The sequence below is a fragment of the Rattus norvegicus genome, chromosome 5, assembly GCF_021556685.1.
Source record: "Rattus norvegicus strain SHRSP/BbbUtx chromosome 5, alternate assembly SHRSP_T2T, whole genome shotgun sequence".
Classification (NCBI taxonomy): Eukaryota; Metazoa; Chordata; class Mammalia; order Rodentia; family Muridae; genus Rattus; species Rattus norvegicus.
This window is the reverse complement of record NC_141538.1, coordinates 37,956,429-37,982,232: the sequence shown is the minus strand read 5'-3', so window position 1 is coordinate 37,982,232 and position 25,804 is coordinate 37,956,429. Positions and strand designations below refer to the sequence as shown.

At 39.3% G+C, this 25,804-nt stretch overlaps 1 protein-coding gene across 2 annotated transcripts in view; it reads right to left on the bottom strand.

Moving 5' to 3' along the window:
* Cngb3 (cyclic nucleotide gated channel subunit beta 3) overlaps positions 1–25,804 on the bottom strand; it is a 249,521-nt gene that overhangs the window by 202,876 nt on the left and 20,841 nt on the right. For both annotated transcript variants that reach the window (XM_087550433.1, NM_001271238.1), the window contains exon 3: positions 6,000–6,126. In XM_087550433.1, the coding sequence (XP_087406559.1) occupies positions 6,000–6,126 (127 nt within the window). The remainder of the gene's footprint in view (positions 1–5,999; positions 6,127–25,804) is intronic.

Here is a 25,804-nt window from a genome sequence, read left to right as displayed (position 1 = left end):
TCCACATCCTCACCAGCACCTGTTGTCACCTGAGTTTTTGATCTTAGCCATTCTGACTGGTGTGAAGTGGAATCTCAGGGTTGTCTTGATTTGCATTTCCCTGATGACTAAGGATGTTGAACATTTCATTAGGTGCTTCCCAGACTTTCGATATTCCTCAGCCGTGAATTCTTTGTTTAGCTCTGTACCCATTTTTTAATAGTGTTATTTGGCTCTCTGGAGTCTAATTTCTTGAGTTCTTCATATATTTTGATATTAGCCCTCTATCAGATGTAGGATTGTTAAAGATCTTTTGCCAATCTGTTGGTTGCTGTTTTGTCCTAATGGCAGTGTCCTTTGCCTTACAGATTAGCTAGTGATTTAAATTATATTCTCGTTGAAGGATTTTCTTTACAGATATTTAATGTCATATGGTTAGTAAGAGAACTCAGCAGTCATTATTGAGAATGGATTAGTAATCTGTTGTTCAAAGTGTTTTACGGTTTTTTTTTTTTTTCATTTGTTTTCTGCCACAGCATCTCATGTAATCCAGGTTGGCCTTCAAATTGCAATGTCGCAGAAGGTGTTCCCCAACTGTGGATCCTTCTGGCACTACCTGCATAATGCTGGGATTACAGGCATAGGCTACTACAACCACTCCTGAGTGTTTTTAATATTTAACCACAAAAGCGGTGTTTACCGTTTTAATTTAGGACTAAAAGTGATAGCCCGCAATTTTCACAATACTTCCCCAAATATTTCCCAAAGCTAAACTAGCATGGCTGGTTTCTCTATGTTTATTTATTTATTTATTTTTTAAATCACAAGCTTACATCTCATTGCACTATGAATTGCGTTTTATTTTTATAAACTTGATAGCTGACATTCCCTTCCTATTTCAGCTATAAAGTCACATATGGATTGTTAAAGCATCTTTCCTGCAGCGATTCTTGCTTTTGCTAGTTACAGAACAATAAACATCAGTGTTTATGAGTGCTGACGAGATTCTGAATTCTCCTCTCCTCTCATTGTTCCTGCTGTGAAGTGATTGCTTATTTTAAAGCCACCCAAATAGAGACTGATTGCTATTATGAACAGAGCAGGCTATTCATAGAAATAACCTTCTTTCTCAGCATCCTGGGTAGCAGTGATGGCTGAATCCTGTTCTGGAGAAGTCAGGCTTGCAGCAGCTCCACCCTGGCTCAGGCAATGAATACTTTACTCACTTCCTCGTTTGCCATTTAACCACTTAACCTATCAGCACCCAGCTCTGGCTTCTCTTTCAGATGTAGCTATCTGACATTTCCAGGCAAAACACATCTTTTGCTTGGTATTCATTAGTGTCCATCAAACGGTACCTTTTTTATATTAAAAAATAAGGATGTGCTGAGATAGAATGCTAGAAACAAACCCTTTTTTTCTTGGTAATGGACAAATGGCTTCAATGGGTCTTCCTAGGGCGAACTCTGTCTTTCAGAAGCTAAATGATTCTCTGACAAGATAACAAATTGGTTGATTCTTTTGAAGGAAGATTTACAGAGAATTTCTTCCTCAAATGGACAATTTAGAAAATGTTGTGAAAAGATATAGAAAAAAGGGGAAAGATATCTGAACGTTACTTTAATACAAATAGATTCCAATCAGAAATGTGAACATGTAATACTGAGATATCTTTAAAAAAGTCTCTTCCTTGGATGACATACATTTGAGATAAATGTTATCATGTTGGTGAAAATTAATTTGGCTACCCTTAAAATTACATGCAAGACAAGTTAAAAATATCATAGAAATTTTTTGTTTTATAAAAATCAAATTTATATAATATATGCTATCATGTTTTTTGTTTTTATATAAATTAGAAAGCAGATATACTGTACTTAAATTCATAACCATATTTTTTATCCTCACAAAACAGTATTTGAGGCCAAGACACAATGGATTATTTTGTTAATTGAACAATTGCTTCTTTGAATAGTTATCTTTGCAATTCTCTCTATGACCGAATGGAGATCATTAGCCTGTATGTTCAAATGAATGAAAATTTTATGTTGAAGAATTTTGAGTAGGCATGAGATTAGCAAGAGGAGAAGAATGTGAAGTAGTGAGAAGACTCTTATGTTAGAATCAGAAAAATAGGTATCTGTGTAGTTTCGATTCCTTTATATGTATAAATGAGATGGAGATGGAGAGAGAAAATTCACACTATATATCCACTTGACAGGGCCATTGGGACCTTAGTACATGGAAAGACTTTTTTGGTGTGTTTTGGTTGAAAAGTACAAGGATATCTTAAGACCAAGCAAAGCAGATTGCCTCTCTCAATAGCAGTGGGTCACAGAAGCAGCAGAAGGTCTCTGGAGCCTCACATTTTGAGCTTTAACATTTATTTTCTCTTGTCTTCTCCCAGGACACTGAAAATTGACTTGCTGAGTTTTGTGCTTGTTGCTTTTACAGTGGAACTTACATGAGTCTCCCTTGGACAAGAACTACATGGTTGACTGTCCAGGTTACCTGGTTGCTGACTAAAAGGACTGGGAACTTCAGCTTCTATTATTTCATGAGTCAATCCTTAATAACTGTTTCCATCTATGTGTACATGTTGTTGGTTCTATTCTGGTGACTGATGCAATGGCAGTGTCTATGTTCATGTTTTCTCTCTATATTTCTCTTTCCATCTTCTGCACACAATGGAAATCAATATCCAACCAGTAATATCACCCTGCAATTTTTACAGGAAAATTTCGAATATACATTGCACAACATCCCCAAATACCTGTTAACTCTTTCAGACCCAATAATCTCCTTTTGACCCAAAGTTTCGGTCAGACAATGAAGTGAATCTACTTCGAATAAAAATCTTATATTTAGATTTTATTAATAGTATGTTTCCTCCAAACATAAAAACTGAGGCAAGAACTAGGCATTCATAGATCTACTTTAGCCTATAATCAACTAATCCCTTAATTTTTCAACTAGGGAGAATTTTTTAAACTTTATATTGCCCAAAGCTGAAGATACTGTTTTGTATTTACTATAGGTACTAAAGATTCTTGATTCACTGGGAATATTGTGACGTAATGTTTCCCTTTAATAGTTATCTTTGATGTTGTGCAAGACACTAGCTCTATAGGATTCTTGTTAGGTAGCACTGGTTCACACAAGGTCGACAGAGAGATTCTGTAACTCCCAGGTATCATCACACTAGTTCCCTTAGCTTTAATCAAGTATGTCACTTTTAGCTTCATTTTCCCTTAATTCTGAGAAAATACATGACAGCCTTTCCCTAAGAAAGCAGAAGCATCCTGTTAGCTTGGATACAGTACATAGCTTGTTAATAATTCCCAAGCTGCACTGCTACCTACAGTTCAGAGAGAGCTGTCGGGAAGACAGCAAAAAAGTCATCTAGAATTAAACAGTTTTGTCAGCTCAGAATAGTTAAGTTGACTAAAGTCTAGTAAAGAGTAAAGAATTGAGCCCTTTGAGTACAGCATCGCTCCCTCTAGACCTTTGTGGGGTAATGGTCACGCTTACACTCTCCAAGGATGTTGATTGGGGAATCTTGGGTGTTGTTCATATTTAGCCTACTCCTACTGATGAGCTGTATAGTTTTGAAAATTTAGGATTTTTGGAGAAATGAATTAAGTATTCTTGTGTGCATTTAATGATTAATTTAATCAATATTGTGCCAGCTATTGAGCTGGGTACTGAGGATATTGTTCCTAACTTCATGAAGCATGGAGGAAGAGGAAGAAGAAGAGGAGGAAGGAGAAGAGGAGGAGGAAGATGAGGAGGAGGAGGAAGAGGAGAAGACTGATGATTTCAGATAATCACATGAACATCTGCAGAGATATGTACCAAGGAAGAGCTCTCATGTGAGAATGTGACCTCATTCAGGCAAGGTCCTCCAGCGACATGAGGATGTGATGGTACTTGAGGAATGGGTAAGGAGTTTGTTAGGACTGACAGAGGAAGAGACAGTTGTATGAGCAGAAAAGGCAGTGTGGAGTTAAATATAGCCTTCTGAGACCCTGTTACTTGTAAATATCACAGATATTTCTTCAGATGGAGGGATGAGATGAGAACTGTACTCAAGCTGTGCAAATATATAGCTTAGGATGAACCCAGAGCACTTCTTTCATTTTTGTAACTATTCCTAGACCTAGACCTTGAAGCATTTAACCATGTACAATCTTGTCTTCCAAGAACTAACTTACTCAATCTGGCTTCTTTTGGTTTCTCACTGAATTGCTCTGCTTGGAAAAACTGTCTCTGAATTCCAAAATGAGACTGCACTGACTACACAAACTGACTGGAACTTCATGAACTCACCTGAACTTAACTGCACCCAACTGAGCTTAATTTAACTCCACTGCATTGCCTGATCTCAAATGAACTGCCTGCGGTCTACTTTTGGCTCACTCTGCATTGCTCTTAAGCAGCCTCTCTTTCCTGTTCTCATGAGAGTTGGGCATATCCTATATCTTACTCATTCTGTCAAATCTTTCTGTCTGCCCCTCAATTAAATGTCACTTTCAACATGACTGCTTCATTGTTTGGTCTTAGAGATATGCCATTCCAGTCAGGTCACAAAGACCTACGAGGTCTTTGCATGGGATCCCTTGCCAGAGCGGCCATGTTGCTGGATTAAAATTCTTCCAAAGTTACCATAGCTTATTGAAAAAGCTTAAATATGCTAAAAATAAATGCTAACAAGGAAAGTTAGTTCAGAGGTTAAAGTGCTGATTAAAGGGAAGAGTGTTTGGTGGAAAGAAAAAATTCCACTCAGGAATTCATGTCTTCTTTAATGTGATTTTATTCTGAACTGACCCCCTTTCCTTTAGGAAACCAATTAACCTTAGGTTGCTTATTTGCAGGGTGAAGATAAGGAGGGGGCACTAATGGCAATGAAAATCCTTCTATAAACATCAGTAATTAAATAACTAGTATAAACACGTATGTATTTTATTGTAAAAATCTAGCCCTAAACTCAGAATTTAGCATATTTTCTCTGCTTACGTGATATTTCAGATTTTGTTTTTACCTTGGTTTGTGTGTGAGAGAGAGTGAGATTGCGTTTATCTTCATGTACAGCTAAGTTTGTTCTCACCTACAATACATTCTCTAATAGCTATTGTTCAGCCAGTGTAGTTCAGAGTTCAATCAGGACTCTGATCTTAGATAATTCTAAGGATGCCCATGTAAAGTAGATGGTACAACAATGTCCTGGGGCAATGGACACAGAAGAAAAGTAGAGATGAGGTTACAGAGATTATTCCTACTTCTCTTTAAATAACAATTCTTCTTGCCTGATACAGAAGTTTATGTTTTATTGTTTCATACACCCATTGCAATTACCTTAATCATAGCTAAGCAATTCAAATTGTGTTAGCAGGCGTGTAACACCATGACAGGCAGCAAAATGAAGATCTTCTCAGCTCCCCTCATTCCTCCACCCCTGTGTATGTGAATTCATAGATTTACATTTAATTTGGCATTTCTTTGGGATAGTTCAAGTCATTTATGCCACAGCATTTATAAAACTGTTCCTTCAGTGACTGATAGATTGCCTGCTTCTCTGACTGTCATTGGTTATGTAGCTCTTTCTCTAACAAAGAAAACCATAATCTGTCTTTTGGAATATTATAATGTTTACAGAATTGAAATGGTGATTTCTTCCTGTACATGGAAAATTGTCTTAAAAAAACATGTCTCATAAGTATGTGGGTTGTTTCCATGATGATACAGTGACTCACACATGTGGCTGTAGTGTTTGTATGAATGGAATTTGTCATTTAGCCAATGGCTGCCTGGACATTGGTTAGTATCATGGCTGTTCAATAATGTATGATGAACTGCTGGATGAAGTGAATTTTCCTTTTCTGGTCCAGTTTCCTGGCTAAGATTCGTCTGTGGATTGCTTGCTTAAACTTTTGCTTAACTTCAGGAGGGAAATTTACTCCCCCCTCCCCGAACTGTCTGTATGAAGTCTCCCACCTGTGCTATGTGCCTCATGTTCTTACCTGGCTGGCTTTTCTTTCCTAGTCCTAGTTTGCTCCATCTCCGATATTGTTCCCGTGAGTTCTGCAGGACATTCAGTGTCAGGATTTGTGGTAGAACCCCTGAGGGAGTTCTCCCCAGTGCTGTTGTCTAGGGCAAAGAAATGACACTAAATAGAAGAACACACACCACTCTTGACACAGTTTTATGTGGAAACATTATCTACAGAGATGCTGATTCTCTTCTAGAAAAATCTTCCAGTAGAATTCCTCACACAGGAGGACTAACTTGGAGATACTGTCAGGCCAAGAAAAAAGTGTACTGAAAGTTTGTTTATTACATGACAAAATTTTCATATATATTTACCTTATAACGCTAGCAAAACGCAGGATGAACGCTCAGCATCCAAATGTCATTGTTGGTTTTGCTATACTCACAATTTATGACTACGATTAATGCATGATAGTTTCAGCCAAGTGAAAAAGGCAGACATTCTTTGTCCTTGATATTAGTTTAGAATCCACACTCTAATTTTTATGATATCAAATTTCTCAGTTTGATTTGATTATTTGTAGCTTTGGAGAGAATTCTTTCTATAGAAATTACACCAGCTACTAGTACAGAATAGTTCTAATTTCAATTCAGAAATAGTTTTCCATCAGACTTACAAATATAATTTCTAATTAAGATTAAGAATTGCTATTTGATTAGAGAATAATCAACTCATTGCTACATAGTTGAATGATAGAGAATGCTTTATAGAAAGTAAATAATTGAATATTAAAACTTATAAAAGATAAAAGGGGTAATACATATTTGAGTGATTATTATCCACAGTATCCCACATATTTTTAAGCATATATACTATACTTAGGAAATTTAAAACAAGACAAAATCATCAATATCATTGTACTGCAAGGATCAGGTATGGTAGGTATGGGATAAATGTTGAGGTAGGTAATGCGGGGGGGACAGTTAGAATTAATGGGCACTTGACAGGTGGTATGGAAGCCTAGGGCAGTTGAAAGGTCCTAAAATTAGGAAGGTGATCCTGAAGAAGTCTCCAAATAATGGGGATAGAGAGTTCTTACTGGCCATCTCTTGGAGAGGCCATGTAGAGGCCATGTAGAGGCAGAGCTTGTCCCAATATAGATCCTACCTTTTAGTATGTTTGGTATGGGAAGGTACTCTGCAGCTTAACAAGACAGAAATGTAAATATCAACTTAGCCACAAACCTGCAGTGGCATGCTCACTGCCAGGCATGCTAGAGCAATGGTGGTACAATGTTCGTGGGAATAATGGCGTCTGATTTGTCTTAAGCCCCACTCCATGAGATAGAATCCATTTCTGATACGACTTGGGTGGCCAAAAGACTCAGAGACTCAAGAGACTACATAGCCCAGAGATCAAAGGTAAAGCCAAGTACTACTTGGTCTTAAAAAAATAGTAGTGATATATTCTGGTATACTCATAGAGCAATGCCTTGTTTCTGTTCAATGCTTTTACTCATTGAGTGCTTAGAACACATAGTTCTAAATGAGATGTTTCCACCAAATACCTCTCCTCAGAGTTCAGGGAACCCTGCAGAAGAAGAATCAGGAAGAGTGTAAGGGGAAATGGAAGACACCAAAAGAAACTAAGTGTCTCTAAATTACCCAGACAAAGTTCATATCAACTGACAGAAACTGAAGCAGTAAGCATAGGGTCTACATAGGTCTTCTGCAGGTCCTCTGTGTATATATTACATTTTCCAGTTTCATATTTGTACAGCTTGCCTAGTGTATGAACAACTGAGTCTCTGATTCTTGTACTTTACTTCTCTTGGGCTCTTTTCCTTCTGTTGGTCTTCCTCATCCAACTTCCATATGATGGCTTTTGTTTTATCTTATTATATCTTATTTTGTTATGACTTAATATATCTTAGAAGCCTGATCTTTTCTAATAAGAGAGAGAAACGGAGTAGACTTGGATGAGAGGGGAGATGGAAGGAACTGGGAGAAATGGGGGTAGGGGAAAATATAACCAGCATTTGCTGTATGAGAAAAGAATCTCTTTTCAATAAAAGGCAAAAACAAATGAAAAGAAGCAGACCAACTTAATATTGGAAATTTAGATGTACAAAATTGATAAAACAGGAGAAATCACACTGTAAAAGTTTTCATTATATAAGACCTTTAACGCGAAATTTTTCTCAAAAATTCCTCAAACTCTTTCAATACAATATGCCTTCAGAAGTACATTACGGGAGTAAAAACTGAGTCACTGTTTACTGTTTCTAAAATGTTTGTGGCTCAGAAAGCCTGAAATCCTGGTTTTCCCAGGAGATTACTTTCCTTCTGGCTTTAAAGTACTTTTCTACAAGATAGAAAACATAGTACTAAATATATTCTCATTATGTTTAAATGGACTCCCTCAAGTGTTTACACTGTTTTGAGTGCTAAAGAGCACCAGTGTAATTACAACGCTGAAGTCTGCCTAAGGACCGTCTTCTCGAGGAGATGCTGAAACATATTTTAACTGCAGTGCAGCATGTTCTTGGTCCTGCCACATGTGTATGGAATATTAATTAGTTTATCACTAGCCAATAGCTTCCAGAGTAAAGGAACAGCACTTTCCATGGCATGTGATTGCTCTGATAGAAACACAAAAGAAGGATCTGTGCTCCCTATGTGCTTGTGGCAAGGCATCTTCTGTTTTTACCATTTTTCTCTGGGGGGGGGGTAATTTTATTTTTATTTGTTTTCAACTATGCCTTTTTATTAATTATTTTATTTATTTATATCTCAATTGTTGCTCCTCCCCAGTCTTCCCTCCTAGAGTTCTTTACTTTCCCCTCTTAGAGGTGTCCTCCAAGTTTTCCTCTTCTCCGGGGCATGGATTCTTTACAGGATTAGGTGTACCCTCTCCCACTGGAACCCGGAAACATTTAAACAAAAGTTCAATATTCTTAGTCATCAGGGAAATGCAAATCAAAATGACCCTAAGATCCCTCCCACTTTACACCAGTCAGAATGGTTAAGATAAAAACTCAAGTGACAGCACATGCTGGTGAGGATGTGGAGGAAAAACACACTCTTCCATTATTGATGTGAGTGCAAATTTGCACAACCACTCTGGAAACCAATCTGGAACTACCTCAGAAAATTAGAAATAGTTCTACCTGAAGACCCAGCCATACCATTCCTGGTCATATACCCAAGATATGCCCCACTATACTACAAGGACATGTGCTTCAGTATGTTCAGAGCAGGCTTCTTCATAATAACTAGAAGCTGGAAACAACCCAGACGTCCCTCAAGTAAAGAATGGATACAGAAAATGTGATTCATTTACACAATGGAGAACTGTTCTGCTATTAAAAACGAGGACATTATGAATTTTACTGTTTTTCTTTATCCAAAAAAAGGATGAATTTTTCCCTCTTATCTCCAATGCAATGTCATTTTATTCTAGGTATTTAAAATGTGGTGGCCTATCCTTTCTTACATCCATACACACTGACACAATCACTGCTTATTTCAAAGTAGAGTTCTCAGGGTTCTGGAGACTGAAAACACACACACACACACACACACACACACACACACACACACACACACACATGACGTATAGTTGTCATGGGCTGTAATAGTCAATGGACCATATTGACTATGGGGTATAGGAACATTACTTTTAAAAGAAAAATATGTTTAAAATGATCATAAAAATGACTTTAAGAAGTTCCTAATATACTAACCAGGTAGAATTGGTAAAGCATCATGACGTGTATAGACTATTTTGTCTTAATTAAAGATTTATTTTTATTTTTGTTATGTGTATATGTGTCCTTGTGATTGTATGCCACAAGTGTGTAGGTGCCTAAAGAAGCAGAAGAGAGCTTTGGATCCCCTGGAGCTAGAATTACATGTATTTTTGAGTCTGACGTGGATACTGGAAATTGAACTTGCATCCTCAGGAAGAGCAATAAGCACTGTTAACCAGTAAACCATCTCATCTGCTTCTAACTCTTTTTTTATAAAGACATGTGCTGCATCGCACACTTTTATAGTGCATGTGCATTTGCAGAATGGCCTTATGCTGGTAGCAAATACATGACTGTTCTTTTCTTTCAATGAGACCTTTAAAATTTATCTCCATTCCATGTTGGCTTACTCCTCAGAAAATCCGAGCACCTAGGCATATTTTTCCAGGGTCATTACCACACCCTTCTAAAATGACACTGATTTTGTGACAATTCTAAGGGATTCATGAATTTAATTACAGCCTAATTTGATTTGTGGTTAGGCCATTAATTATAAAATAAGTACATAATAGTTTTTTGATGGAGATGAGACACTAATATTGCCTGTTCTTGGATTTAAAGGAGAAATATCAAGAGGATCAAAACAAGAAGATGCTCATCAACTGTGGTTCATGGAGGGTCTCTTTTTATCCACACAGCATGCTATTTTGTGGGAACAGATGGTAAGGGGTTCATCATCCCCGTGAAAGAGAAATATAAAATATAATGTAAATCTTGCTTCCAAAAACCAGGGGAAGTTTGTCAGTTACACAGTGAGCTTGTCCTCAACTTCCCCTCTGGTCATCAAAGTCATATGGATAGTATAAATCTGCCTATTGTTTATCAGTGCAATTGCACAAATTCTGACTCTAAATGTGTGTCCATAGCAGATACCAAAACTTAAAATCAAAGTGATGTGACATGGCTGCCTTTTCTGAATGTGTAAAAGTTAGTGCTATTGGGTTTCCCCTCCAAACACCTGTCACCAATCTGGCAGCATGTCACATGGGACTAGTGTAATAATATGCTTCCAGTTTTACTGGGCTTAGTACAGCAGTGCATCATGGAGATCAGAGAAGATGTCAAACATCTGCTTGTCTTTTCAAGTCAGGGAGTATGTGATGTGAAAAGACATTAACCTACTGCATTTTATCAGTAGCATTAATTAGATGCTGGAAAAGGATTCATGGGAAAACCTCTTTTGGAATAAGATTTCAATTATAAATGTACTCAACTGGTTTTCTTTTGGATGCTTATAAAAACAGAAAAATTGAAATGCTTTCCTTAGTCGAAGGTTTACCATGGGATGGTTTCTCATGCTTGAATTTCTAATTGGATGATACTGAAGAAATATAGTTTCATAGATATGAGAAACAAAGTAATAAAAGCAAGGTTTTGAGAAACACATCTGGTGGTCAGGATGCCTATGACAAAGTTGTAACCTTTCTGAGAGATACATCTGACGTCAGGATGCCCAGTGATATGATAAAGTTTTGGTGATCAAGATATTGAGGCAATTCTGACTAAGCTAATTAAGACAAAACAATAACAACTGTTCTCTCTACCCCTCCCCGTGGTAAATTCCCAGAACAACTGCAAGATGTCATCCTGACCCTGCCTGACCATCCAGTTCACACCCCCTCTAAGAGACTGACAACTTAGCCCTTTCCCAGTGATTCTCCAAGGCCAGGGGTAGGGCTGGACGAGGAAAGTATCTGAGCCTAGAACAGACCCTTGAGCAGGACAGCCAATACCTGACCAGATCCTTTGTCCTGTGTACCACTAGTGAGAATAGGCCAGCTAACCCTTTTGCTGAAGTCTGCCCTCTGTAAGGAATAAAAGTTGTGTGTTTTTCAGTTTCAGGGTTGCCTCTCCCTGCATGGATGAGCAACCCCACATATGTGGATTAAAAAACTTATACCTTCTTGCTATTCCAGCGGTCACTTTGTCAATTTGTGCTCTGTGGGTGGCACTCTTGAGGTAGGGCACTTTGGGGGTCTTACAACAATACCAAACATATTGTGGATTCTGTTTCAAAGACTTGAGAAGTAAGGATAAGGTCTGAAGAAATGGCTCAGAAGTTGAGTGCTTGTTGGTCTTGTAGAGGACTTTAGTTTTATTCCCAGTATTCATATCAGGCACTGATAACTTCCTGGTATCCCAGGTCCAGGAAATCTGATGCCCTTTTCTGACCTCCTTGAGTGCATACTTGTATTTGCTCCTACATACACGCACACACATATAGCCATATATTTAAAACAACAACAACAAAACTAATTTTAAAATGAAAGAAAGAAAAAAGGGAATGCAGTTTAGTGGGTTGGAAATTGGGGAGGATCTGGTGGAAGTTAGGAAACCATTTTGAGAATGTATTATATAGTTTTTTAAAATAAAGAAAACACTTGCATAAAGAAAAAACATTACAGGAGGGAGAGCTAAACATTCAGAGAGGCAGACACGCCTGGGAAACCAGAAGAGTCTACACTCGGCCCACACCTCTGACTCCAGAGGAAAACACCAAACGACATATGGAACCCTGGTGCATGGAAGCTCGCGGAAAGGGTGGCGCAGATCTTCCTGGTTGTTGCCGCTGCGGAGAGCTCATAAGCAACACCCCACGAGCAAACTTGAGCCTCGGGACCGCAGGTAAGACCAACTTTTCTGCTGCAAGCGACCTGACTGGTGGCCTTGGGACACACAGAGGCAAAATTCCTCTAGGACCGGACACTTCCGGTTTTTAGCAGGAGTTCCAATCTCGAGCTCCCTGCCTCTAGCTCACTGCTCCCAAACCCCGTGGGAGAGAGAGCTCACCACCAAGACAGGTGGGCACTCCTGAGACTGCAGAGTGGAAGAGACCACCAACACTGCCCACCCCTGCCCACATCCCTGGCCCAAGAGGAAACTGTATACGACCTCTGGGTTCCCTTGGATAAGGGCACAGGAGCAGGAAATCCGCTGCGTCTGAGACACCGCCAGAACCTGAAGGGACTGACTGGATAAACAGTTCTCTGTACCCAAATCCCGTGGGAGGGAGAGCTAAACCTTTAGAGAGGCAGACACGCCTGGGAAACCAGAACTCAAGACACAGGCCCACAGGAACAGCTGAAGACCTGTAGATAGGAAAAACTACACGTCTGAAAGCAGAACACTCTGTCCCCATAACTGGCTGAAAGAAAACAGAAAAACAGGTCTACAGCACTCCTGACACACAGGCTTATAGGACAGTCTAGCCACTGTCAGAAATAGCAGAACAAAGTAACACTAGAGATAATCTGATGGCAAGAGGCAAGCGCAGGAACCCAAGCAACAGAAATCAAGACTACATGGCATCATCGGAGCCCAATTCTCCCACCAAAGCAAACACAGAATATCCAAACACACCAGAAAAGCAAGATCTAGTTTCAAAATCATATTTGATCATGATGCTGGAGGACTTCAAGAAAGACATGAAGAACTCCCTTAGAGAAACACAGGAAAATGTAAATAAACAAGTAGAAGCCTAGAGAGAGGAATCACAAAAAATCCCTGAAAGAATTCCAGGAAAACACAATCAAACAATTGAAGGAATTAAAAATGGAAATAGAAGCAATCAAGAAAGAACACATGGAAACAACCCTGGATATAGAAAAACAAAGGAAGAGACAAGGAGCCGTAGATACAAGCATCACCAACAGAATACAAGAGATAGAAGACAGAATCTCAGGAGTAGAAGATTCCATAGAAATAATCAACTCAACAGTCAAAGAAAATGTAAAGCAGAAAAAGCTACTGCTCCAAAACATACAGGAAATCCAGGACTCAATGAGAAGATCAAACCTAAGGATAATAGGTATAGAAGAGAGTGAAGACTCCCAGCTCAAAGGACCAGTAAATATCTTCAACAAAATCATAGAAGAAAACTTCCCTTACCTAAAAAAAGAGATACCCATAAGCATACAAGAAGCCTACAGAACTCCAAATACATTGGACCAGAAAAGAAACACCTCCCGTCACATAATAGTCAAAACACCAAACGCACAAAATAAAGAAAGAATATTAAAGCAGTAAGGGAAAAAGGTCAAGGAACATATAAAGGCAGACCTATCAGAATCACACCAGACTTTTCGCCAGAGACTATGAAAACCAGAAGATCCTGGACAGATGCCATACAGACCCTAAGAGAACACAAATGCCAGCCCAGGTTACTGTATCCTGCAAAACTCTCAATTAACATAGATGGAGAAACCAAGATATTCCATGACAAAACCAAATTTACACAATATCTTTCTACAAATCCAGCACTACAAAGAATAACAAATGGTAAAGCCCAACATAAGGAGGCAAGCTACACCCTAGAAAAAGCAAGAAACTAATCGTCTTGGCAACAAAACAAAGAGAAGAAAAGCACACAAACATAACCTCACATCCAAATATGAATATAACAGGAAGAAATAATCACTACTCCTTAATATCTCTCTACATCAATGGTCTCAACTCCCCAATAAAAAGACATAGATTAACAAACTGGATATGCAATGAGGATCCTGCATTCTGCTGCCTACAGGAAACACACCTCAGAGACAAAGACAGACACTACCTCAGAGTGAAAGGCTGGAAAACAACTTTCCAAGCAAATGGTTGGAAGAAGCAAGCTGGAGTAACCATTCTAATATCAAATAAAATCAATTTTCAACTAAAAGTCATCAAAAAAGATAAGGAAGGACACTTCATATTCATCAAAGGAAAAATCCACCAAGATGAACTCTCAATCCTAAATATCTATGCCCCAAATAAAGGGCACCTACATACATAAAAGAAACCTTACTAAAGCTCAAAACACACATTGAACTTCACACAATAATAGTAGCAGATTTCAAAACCCCACTCTCATCAATGGACAGATCATGGAAACAGAAATTAAACAGAGACGTAGACAGAATAAGAGAAGTCATGAACCAAATGGACTTAACAGATATTTATAGAACATTTTATCCTAAAGCAAAAATATATACATTCTTCTCAGCTCCTCTTGGTACTTTCTCCAAAATTGACCATATAATTGATCAAAAAACGGGTCTCAACAGGTATAGAAAGATAGAAATAATCCCATGCGTGCTATCAGACCACCATGGCCTAAAGCTGGTCTTCAATAACAATAAGGGAAGAACGCCCACATATACATGAAAGTTGAACAATGCTTGACTCAATGATAACCTGGTCAGGGAAGAAATAAAGAAACAAATTAAAGACTTCTTAGAATTTAATGAAAATGAAGGTACAACATACCCAAACTTATGGGACACAATGAAAGCTGTGCTAAGAGGAAAACTCATAGCTCTGAGTGCCTGCAGAAAGAAACAGGAGAGAGCATATGTCAGCAGCTTGACAGCACACCTAAAAGCTCTAGAACAAAAAGAAGCAAATACACCCAGGAGGAGTAGAAGACAGGAAATAATCAAACTCAGAGGTGAAATCAGCCAAGTAGAAACAAAAAGGAACACAGAAAGAATCAACAGAACCAAAAGTTGGTTCTTTGAGAAAATCAACAAGATAGATAAACCCTTAGCCACACTAACAAGAGGACACAGAGAGTGTTACCAAATTAACAAAATAAGAAATGAAAAGGGAGACATAACTAAAGATTCAGAGGAAATTCAAAAAAATCATCTGATCTTGCTATAAAAGCCTATATTCAACAAAACTTGAAAATCTGCAGGAAATGGACAATTTCCTAGACAGATACCAGGTTCCGAAGTTAAATCAGGAACAGATAAACCAGTTAAAAATCCCCATAACTCCTAAGGAATTAGAAGCAGTCATTAAAGGTCTCCCAACCAAAAAGAGCCCAGGTCCAGATGGGTTTAGTGCAGAATTCTATCAGACCTTCATAGAATACCTCATACCAATACTATCCAAACTATTCCACAAAATTGAAACAGATGGAGCACTACAGAATTCCTTCTATGAAGCCACAATTACTCTTATACCTAAACCACACAAAGACCCAACAAAGAAAGAGAACTTCAGACCAATTTCCCTTATGAATACTGATGCAAAAATACTCAATAAAATTCTGGCAAACCGAATCCAAGAGCACATCAAAATAATCATCCACCATGATCAAGTAGGCTTCATCCCAGGCATGCAGGGATGGTTTAATATATGGAAAACCATCAACGTGATCCATCATATAAACAAACTGAAAGAACAAAACCACATGATCATTTCATTAGATGCTGAGAAAGCATTTGACAATATTCAACACCCCTACATGATAAAAGTCCTGGAAAGAATAGGAATTCAAGGCCTATACCTAAACATAGTAAAAGCCATATACAGCAAACCAGTTGCTAACATTAAACTAAATGGAGAGAAACTTGAAGCAATGCCACTAAAATCAGGGACTAAACAAGGCTGCCCACTCTCTCCCTACTTATTCAATATAGTTCTTGAATTTCTAGCCAGAGCAATTAGACAACAAAAGGAAATCAAGGGGATTCAGATTGATAAAGAAGAAGTCAAAATATCACTATTTGCAGATGATATGATAGTATATTTAAGTGATGCTAAAGAACTACTAAAGCTGCTAAACAACTTCAGCAAAGTGGCTGAGTATAAAATTAACTCAAATAAATCAGTAGCCTTCCTCTACACAAAAGAGAAACAAGCCGAGAAAGAAATTAGGGAAACGACACCCTTCATAATAGACCCAAACAATATAAAGTACCTCAGTGTGACTTTAACCAAGCAATAAAAGATCTGTACAATAAGAACTTCAAGACTCTGAAGAAAGAAATTGAAGAAGACCTCAGAAGATGGAAAGATCTCCCATGCTCATTGATTGGCAGGATTAATATAGTAAAAATGGCCATTTTACCAAAAGCGATCTACAGATTCAATGCAATCCCCATGAAAATACCAATCCAATTCTTCAAAGAGTTAGACAGAACAATTTGCAAATTCATCTGGAATAACAAAAAACCCAGGATAGCTAAAACTATCCTCAACAATAAAAGGACTTCAGGGGGAAGCACTATCCCTGAACTCAAGCAATATTACAGAGCAATAGTGATAAAAACTGCATGGTATTGGTATAGAGACAGACAAATAGACCAATGGAACAGAATTGAAGACCCAGAAATGAACCCACACCCCTATGGGCACCTGATTTTTGACAAAGGAGCCAAAACATTCAATGGAAAAAAGATAGCATTATCAGCAAATGGTGCTGGTTCAACTGGCGGTCAACATGTAGAAGAATGCAAATTGATCCATGCTTATCACCTTGTACAAAGCTTAAGTCCAAGTGGATCAAGGACCTCCACATCAAACCATATACACTCAGACTAATAGAAGAAAAACTAGGTCAGCATCTGGAACACATGGGCACTGGAAAAAATTTCCTGAACAAAACACCAATGGCTTATGCTCTAAGATCCAGAATTGACAAATGGGATCTCATAAAACTGCAAACCTGGGGTTGGGGATTTAGCTCAGTGGTAGAGCGCTTGGCTAGCAAGCGCAAGGCCCTGGGTTCGTTCCCCAGCCTCGAAAAAATGTAAAGGAAAAAAAAAACTGCAAAGCTTGTGTAAGGCAAAGGACACTGTGGTTAGGACAAAACGGCAACCAACAGATTGGGAAAAGATCTTTACCAATCCTACAACAGATAGAGGCCTTATATCCAAAATATACAAAGAACTCAAGAAGTTAGACTGCAGGGAGACAAATAACCCTATTAAAAATGGGGTTCAGAACTAAACAAAGAATTCACAGCATAGGAATGCTGAATGGCTGAGAAACACCTAAAGAAATGTTCAACATCTTTAGTCATAAGTGAAATGCAAATCAAAACAACCCTGAGACTTTACCTCACACCAGTGAGAATGGCTAAGATCAAAAACTCAGGTGACAACAAATGCTGATGAGGATGTGGAGAAAGAGGAACACTCCTCCATTGTTTGTGGGATTGCAGACTGGTACAGCCATTCTGGAAATCAGTCTGGAGGTTCCTCAGAAAATTGGACATTGAACTACCTGAGGATCCAGCTGAACCTCTCTTGGGCATATACCCACAAGATGCCCCAACATATAAAAAAGACACGTGCTCCACTATGTTCATAGCAGCCTTATTTATAATAGCTAGAAGCCTGAAAGAACCAAGATGCCCTTCAACAGAAGAATGGATACAGAAAATGTGGTACATCTACACAATGGAATATTACTCAGCTATCAAAAACAATGCCTTTATGAAATTCATAGACAAATGGTTGGAACTGGAAAATATCATCCTGAGTGAGGTAACCCAATCACAGAGAAACAGACATGGTATGCACTCATTGGTAAGTGGCTATTAGCCCAAATGGTTGAATTACCCTAGATGCCTAGAACAAACGAAACTCAAGACGGATGATCAAAATGTGAATGCTTCACTCCTTCTTTTGAAGGGGGAACAAGAATACCCTTGGCAGGGAATAGAGAGGCAAAGATTGAAACATAGACAGAAGGAACACCCACTCAGAGCCTGCCCCACATGTGGCCCATACATATACAGCCACCCAATTAGACAAGATGGATGAAGCAAACAAGTGCAGGCCGACAGGAGCCAGATGTAGATCGCTCCTGAGAGACACAGCCAGAATACAGCAAATACAGAGGCGAATACCAGCAGCAAACCACTGAAGTCAGAATAGGACCCCCGTTGAAGGAATCAGAGAAAGAACTGGAAGAGCTTGAAGGGTCTCGAGTCCCCTTGTGAACAATAATGCCAAGCAACTAGGCCTTCCAGGGACTAAGCCACTACCCAAAGACTATACATGGACTGACCCTGGACTCTGACCTCATAGGTAGCAATGAATAGCCTAGTAAGAGCACCAGTGGAAGGGGAAGCCCTGGGTCCTGCTAAGACTGAACCCCCAGTGAACGTGATTGTTGGGGGGAGGGCGGCAATGGGGGGGAGGGTGGAGAGGGGAACACCCATAAAGAAGGGGAGGGGGAGGGATTAGGGGGATGTTTGCCCGGAAACCGGGAAAGGGAATAATATTCGAAATGTAAATAAGAAATACTCAAGTTAATAAAAAAATAAAATAAAAAATGAAAAAATTACAAATATACTATTAGCACTTGAGTGACTATGTTGAGTGAATGAGTGAGTCAAGAGAGATAAAGTCATTAGATGCATGAATGATACTTTTACCTCTACTCAGTGAACAGACATTTGGAATTGCCGTAATGAGTAACAGTTTCACAAAGCACATAACTACTCTCTATTTTACAGCACCCAGGATTGTGTAGTTTATTCAGCATGTGGCCAGTTATAGATTCTCAATTGTATCACATTCTTAGAACAATTTCTTACTGTCAAAGGACAGGAGAGAAGATGAAAAAACATGACAGCAAGGCACACAAAATGGAAACTTAATGTGCCCTAAAATATTCTCAGGAAGAGGAAAATGCCATTTCTGATATTCATAAATATACAAGTAAAATACAAGCTCTAGAGAAGCAAGTCTTGAAAATCTAAATGGCTGAGCCTCAGTAAGTATTCTGGGAACCAATCCATTGATGCCTAAATCCCACTAGGGAGGGAGAAGAAAGCAATCACAAGAGTGGGTAGGAAGGGACCTGGGTGGGAAGGGGGAAAGGGGTGGAAGAGGTAGATCAGATATTGGGAGCAGGGAGCTGGACTGAGGCCCTGGGGGGCAGCAGAAAGGGTGGAGACAGGCAACCTCTGGAGGTAGGAGATGGGAGGACCCTCAAGAATGTACCAGAGACCTGGGAGGTTAGAGTCTCTTGGAACACAAGGAAAGGGACCCTGGATGAAGTGCCCTGCCGTAGGGAGAGGGACCTTGTAGAGCCCACCTTCAGTGGAAGGACAGGGCATCAAGAGGAGGGATAAGGTTGCCATCCCACAGTCAGGAGCTCTGACCCAGAATTGTTCCTGTCCTTCTGCAGGGATAAAAATGGAGACGAGCCCGAGAAGAATGTCCAGCCACAGGCCAAGATTGGGATCCAGCTCAAGGAGAGGCCCCAGGGCCTGACACTATTGCTGATGCTATTGTGTGCTTACAAAATGGGGCCTATCATGACTGCCCTCTGAAAGACCCAGAAGGTAGCTGAAAGAGTCAGATGCAGATATTTACACCCCACCAATGGACAGAAACTGCTGACCCCTGTGGTTGAATTGGGGAGAAGCTGGAGGAGGCTCAAGGGGAGGACGACCCTATGAGAAGACCAACAGTCTCAGCTGGCCTGGACACCACACTCTTGAACACTGAGAAACCAACCAGGCAGTGTACACCAACTTATGTGAGGCCCCCGACACACATATAGCAGAGGACTGCTGGGTCTGAACTCAGTCAGAGACGATGCACCTAACCTTCATGAGACTGGAGGCCCCAGGGAGTTGGGCGGTCTGGTGGGGTAGGGGTTGGCGGTGGGGTCATCCTCATGGAGACAGAGGGAGGAGGTATGGGATGTGGAACAGTTGGAGGGTGGACTGGGATGGGGATGAGGTCTGGAGTGTAAAAAACGATTAAATAAAAAAAAGGAAATGGTTTGAGAAACTTGGGGTCTTTAGTTAAAATCTAAGGTAACTTGGCGGGTAAGTGTCTGCCTTCCAAGTATGAGGAGCTGAGTTTAGATTTCCAGCATTCAACTGAAAGCTAGCCACGATGTCTGTGTTTACAGTTAGAGCTGGGGTGCCGTGGAGCTACACTAGAGATGATTAATTCAGGTGTATAGACACACACACACACACACACACACACACACACACACACACACACACACACAAGACATAGAAATACACCTATAAATGAGTTCAGTACACATACATGTCCCCCCCCCACATATGGATGTGTGTGTGTGTGTGTGTGTGTGTGTGTGTGTGACTCATATATGAATGATCTGAATCATTTCAAATTCATCGAGATGTTTTTACAAAGAAAAACAAAAGATTTAATTCTTGTGAAGGCAGAACACGGATCTATCCATGGATTTACAAAGCATTCTAGTAACTCTTTTGACTACCGATAGCATGTTCCTTTGGGAGGCCATGTGCATCCTGGCCTGGAGGTATTTAGGAGGAAGCTGGACACTATGCTATAGGAGGTAGTGCAGAATAGAGCTCTCACATCCTCTCAAAAGTCTTAAAGTGGTAAAGTAGCATCAAGATATAAAGGGATATTTAACCAATTTTTTAAACCTGTGGAACATATTGTCTCAAGTACAAAACAGAGCAAATCAAGGGTAAAGGTGGCTGACTCAGTGTAAGGTAGCTCTGGTAACACAAGAATCATGGGATCTTGTCTCAGTGCCACACTTGGCCTTTTCTTGAAATTAATTCATCTAGAAAACACATTTTATGAGTAGATATGAAGGAACACTGTGAGTTACTAGCACCAGCTATTGAATAAAGAACTCTAATCCTTGCATCGCAAATTCTGTGGCTGATGCTGGGTAAGTCATTTTTTTCTGTAACAGTTTCTTCATCCATAAAATGAGAAATATTTTTGTCTTGGGGATTTCTGTGAGGATTAGATAAAGACTCCATTTGAGAAAAATCCAATATAAACACAAAGTGTTCTATCAGTCAGAGTGAATAATTGTCTTTAAAAAGCTTATATTAACTTTTTCAGGTCTGCTCAGCAGTTTTATATGTGGATCGCACATGAGTTTCCACTTAGTTAATAACTGCTTCAGACTCAAGAAAACATCATGGAGTTTCTCGTGACTCAGCTGTGCTCCTTAGCAGAAAAAAAATACAAAAGGCAACAATTTAATTCAATTGCAAGTATATTTAAATCATATAAAATTATCAAAAATATGTAAAAGAAAATGAAACATCCCACTTCTTTGGGTTAGGCTCTCTTGAGTTGATGAGATTAGTAGTAATAGTCATTATACAACTTAGAGTGCCATCTTCCAGTGACTATTTCTAGCACGTTGTTTTCCAAGCAGAATGTCGCCTTGTTTGCTTCTTCCTCTTCAGTGAGGCATCTCCTTCTGTGCCCCATGCAGGAACACCCAAAGATGGTGCATGTGTCCGGACACTTGACCTTAAGAGTATGGCCTGCCTCTAGCCGGTTGGTAATAGCCACGGTGGTATGAGGGGCTCTCATGTTATCTAAGATTGGGAGTGCTCTTACTGCAATTGGGACTTGGAGGTAAGTACATGGAAATGAGGGAGGTGAAGAGTGAAGAGGTAGAGGGAGCTGCTTACTAGAAATAAAGCCACACTCACTGTGAGCGAAAGGGAAAGACACAGCTAGCTCTTATCTGTAAATGTCTCATCGTGTCACTAACTCATAAATTCCTTAGGATGACCTCCTGACCCTGGGATGCCACATCTTTTCTCTGTCTAAAAGTGAACTCAGAACAAATTGCATCATTTAAAACTAGAAAAACCACTCATATTTGTGTTTCACTATTTTCAGAAATTTCACAGGCCAGGTTCTTTGTTTCTAGATTATTTTGTTTATCATTGTATCTGATACCATTTTGAAAGTTCTGTAAATGGAATTGTTTTCTATGTAAGACTAAACTTTGCTTGGTGAAGCAATGAGATACTGGGACAGTTCAAATAAAAAATTTATAGTTAAAAATACAGTCACATATTATTGCTTAGTTGATGAAAATAACTAACGTGGGCATACTATTAAAATTAGCCTTAATGTTCTTCATGGATTCCAGGCAGATTGGTTGGAAGCTTTTCTGAGTTTGTAAATTTTAATGTAGTCAGTTTATTTTTATATTACACAGAAGTAAAATAAAATTGTGTGTATTAATCATTGCTAATATTGAAGATTGCTATCTCTTTTCCTCCCTCTCTTTCAACATTTTATTAACAATAGATTAATTTCTTGCATAGAATACATTGATTATGGTTTCTCCTCTCTCTACTCCTACCAATTTTATTTTATCTTACTTTATTTAATTATCCCTTAGAAGCCTGTTTTCTTGGAAAGAGAAAGGAAGTGGATCTGGATTGGGGGAAATGGAAAAATAACTTAGAAGAATATAAGGAATGAAAACCATAATCAGGATGCATTAGGTGAAGAAAAACCTATTTTGAGTAAAGGAACCAAACCAAACCAAAATAAAATACATAAAATAAATCATATTTCCTAAAAAACAAAACAAAACACAAGAGTCAGAGTGGGCATCATTAGCAAAGAGGAAGGGGGCAATAAGAGGTGAACTGACAACATTGGCAGACTCATAATTTTGTCTATAGACAATTTTCCCTTTTGAACAACACTGAGAACCTACCACGTGTTTGGTAAGAGCTCACTATATTGACATTTACACTAAATCAGGCAAGAACTAGAATGTTGTCTCAGTGGTTTAAAAAAAAAAGAATTTGAACCTTAAAAAATTAGCGTTGGCTGGGGGTGTGTGGACATCCTCTTAGACACAGGGAGGAGGAGGATTGGGATGGAGAACTGTGGGAGGGTGGACCAGGAGGCGGGTAATGACTGGACTGTAAAACAATACAATAAAACATACAAAGAAAAAAACAAAATTAGCATTGGGTTTGTTTGGACTTTCCCCCTCCTTACTGGTTTTTTATTTGAACATTATTGTTTTACATTTTGAATCTTTACAGCTTTGATGGTGTGTGTGTGTGTGTGTGTGTGTGTGTGTGTGTGTGTGTGTGTGTGTGTCCATATGCATTTCTTATACTTTCTTTCGTTTTTCTTCTTTGTTTATTTGGTTTTTCTTCTTTTATCTGTTTGTTTTCTTATAAAAGAAGGGGCAAGGCAAGAGAGTGGGGAGGTGGGCAAGATCTGGGAATAAACGAGAGACTGGAACCACAATCAAAATGTATTGTGTGAAAGTATCTTTATTTTCAATAAAAAATCAAGTTAAAAAAAGAAAAAGTTTAAAATTTTCCTGTCACTGCAGGCTGCCAGCATCATCACAGACATGCCTTTGAATGTTAATCATTTTTGAGCCACCTTTGCAGAGTAAGTTGCAATTTGCTATCCCATCTTCTGTGGTCCATCCTCCCTCTGTGGCTATACCCATAGTCCTTACTTACATTTATGGGACTGTTCATAAGCTACTTGTGACTGGCAAAAAACTTCTTTCTCTTCCCTTTTTCTTTCCACGCATTGCCTCCTCTACAATCTGACCTCATTCCAGATCTGTGGTTTTTTTTTTTTTGTTTATTTCTTTACTCCTTTGTTTATGCCATGTTTGTTCATTGACTACTTTGTTTATAGCTTAGAACTGGCCCTATTCTTTGCAGGTACTTAGAATGGTACAAAAGCATCTTGTGAAAAAAAAATCAACTTGTTTCAGCACTTGTTAGAGTCATACTATAGTATTGTCTAATTGTCTTTTCTTTTTCTTTTCTTTTATTTTATTTTATTTTTTTTATTATTAACTTGAGTATTTCTTTTTTTTTTCTTTTTTTTTTTTATTAACTTGAGTATTTCTTATATACATTTCAAGTGTTATTCCCTTTCCCGGTTTCCGGGCAAAATCCCCCTCCCCCCTCCCCTTCCTTATGGGTGTTCCCCTCCCAACCCTCCCCCCATTGCCGCCCTCCCCCCATAGTCTAGTTCACTGGGGGTTCAGTCTTAGCAGGACCCAGGGCTTCCCCTTCCACTGGTGCTCTTACTAGGATATTCATTGCTACCTATGGGGTCAGAGTCCAGGGTCAGTCCATATATAGTCTTTAGGTAGTGGCTTAGTCCCTGGAAGCTCTGGTTGCTTGACATTGTTGTACTTTTGGGGTCTCGAGCCCCTTCAAGCTCTTCCAGTTCTTTCTCTGATTCCTTCAACGGGGGACCTATTCTCAGTTCAGTGGTTTGCTGCTGGCATTCGCCTCTGTATTTGCTGTATTCTGGCTGTGTCTCTCAGGAGCGATCTACATCCGGCTCCTGTCGGTCTGCACTTCTTTGCTTCATCCATCTTGTCCAATTGGGTGGCTGTATATGTATGGGCCACCTGTGGGGCAGGCTCTGAATGGGTGTTCCTTCAGTCTCTGTTTTAATCTTGGCCTCTCCCTTCCCAGCCAAGGGTATTCTTTTTCCTCATTTAAAGAAGGAGTGAAGCATTCACATTTTGATCATCCGTCTTGAGTTTCGTTTGTTCTAGGGATCTAGGGTAATTCAAGCATTTGGGCTAATAGCCACTTATCAATGAGTGCATACCATGTATGTCTTTCTGTGATTGGGTTAGCTCACTCAGGATGATATTTTCCAGTTCCAACCATTTGCCTACGAATTTCATAGACTCGTTGTTTTTGATAGCTGAGTAATATTCCATTGTGTAGATGTACCACATTTTCTGTATCCATTCCTCTGTTGAAGGGCATCTCGGTTCTTTCCATTTTCTGGCTATTATAAATAAGGCTGCGATGAACATAGTGGAGCACGTGTCTCTTTTATATGTTGAGGCATCTTTTGGGTATATGCCCAAGAGAGGTATAGCTGGATCCTCAGGCAGTTCAATGTCCAATTTTCTGAGGAACCTCCAGACTGATTTCCAGAATGGTTTTACCAGTCTGCAATCCCACCAACAATGGAGGAGTGTTCCTCTTTCTCCACATCCTCGCCAGCATCTGCTGTCACCTGAGTTTTTGATCTTAGCCATTCTCACTGGTGTGAGGTGAAATCTCAGGGTTGTTTTGATTTGCATTTCCCTTATGACTAAAGATGTTGAACATTTCTTTAGGTGTTTCTCAGCCATTCGGCATTCCTCAGCTGTGAATTCTTTGTTTAGCTCTGAACCCCATTTTTTAATAGGGTTATTTGTTTCCCTGCGGTCTAACTTCTTGAGTTCTTTGTATATTTTGGATATAAGGCCTCTATCTGTTGTAGGATTGGTAAAGATCTTTTCCCAATCTGTTGGTTGCCGTTTTGTCCTAACCACCGTGTCCTTTGCCTTACAGAAGCTTTGCAGTTTTATGAGATCCCATTTGTCGATTCTTGATCTTAGAGCATAAGCCATTGGTGTTTTGTTCAGGAAATTTTTTCCAGTGCCCATGTGTTCCAGATGCTTCCCTAGTTTTTCTTCTATTAGTTTGAGTGTGTCTGGTTTGATGTGGAGGTCCTTGA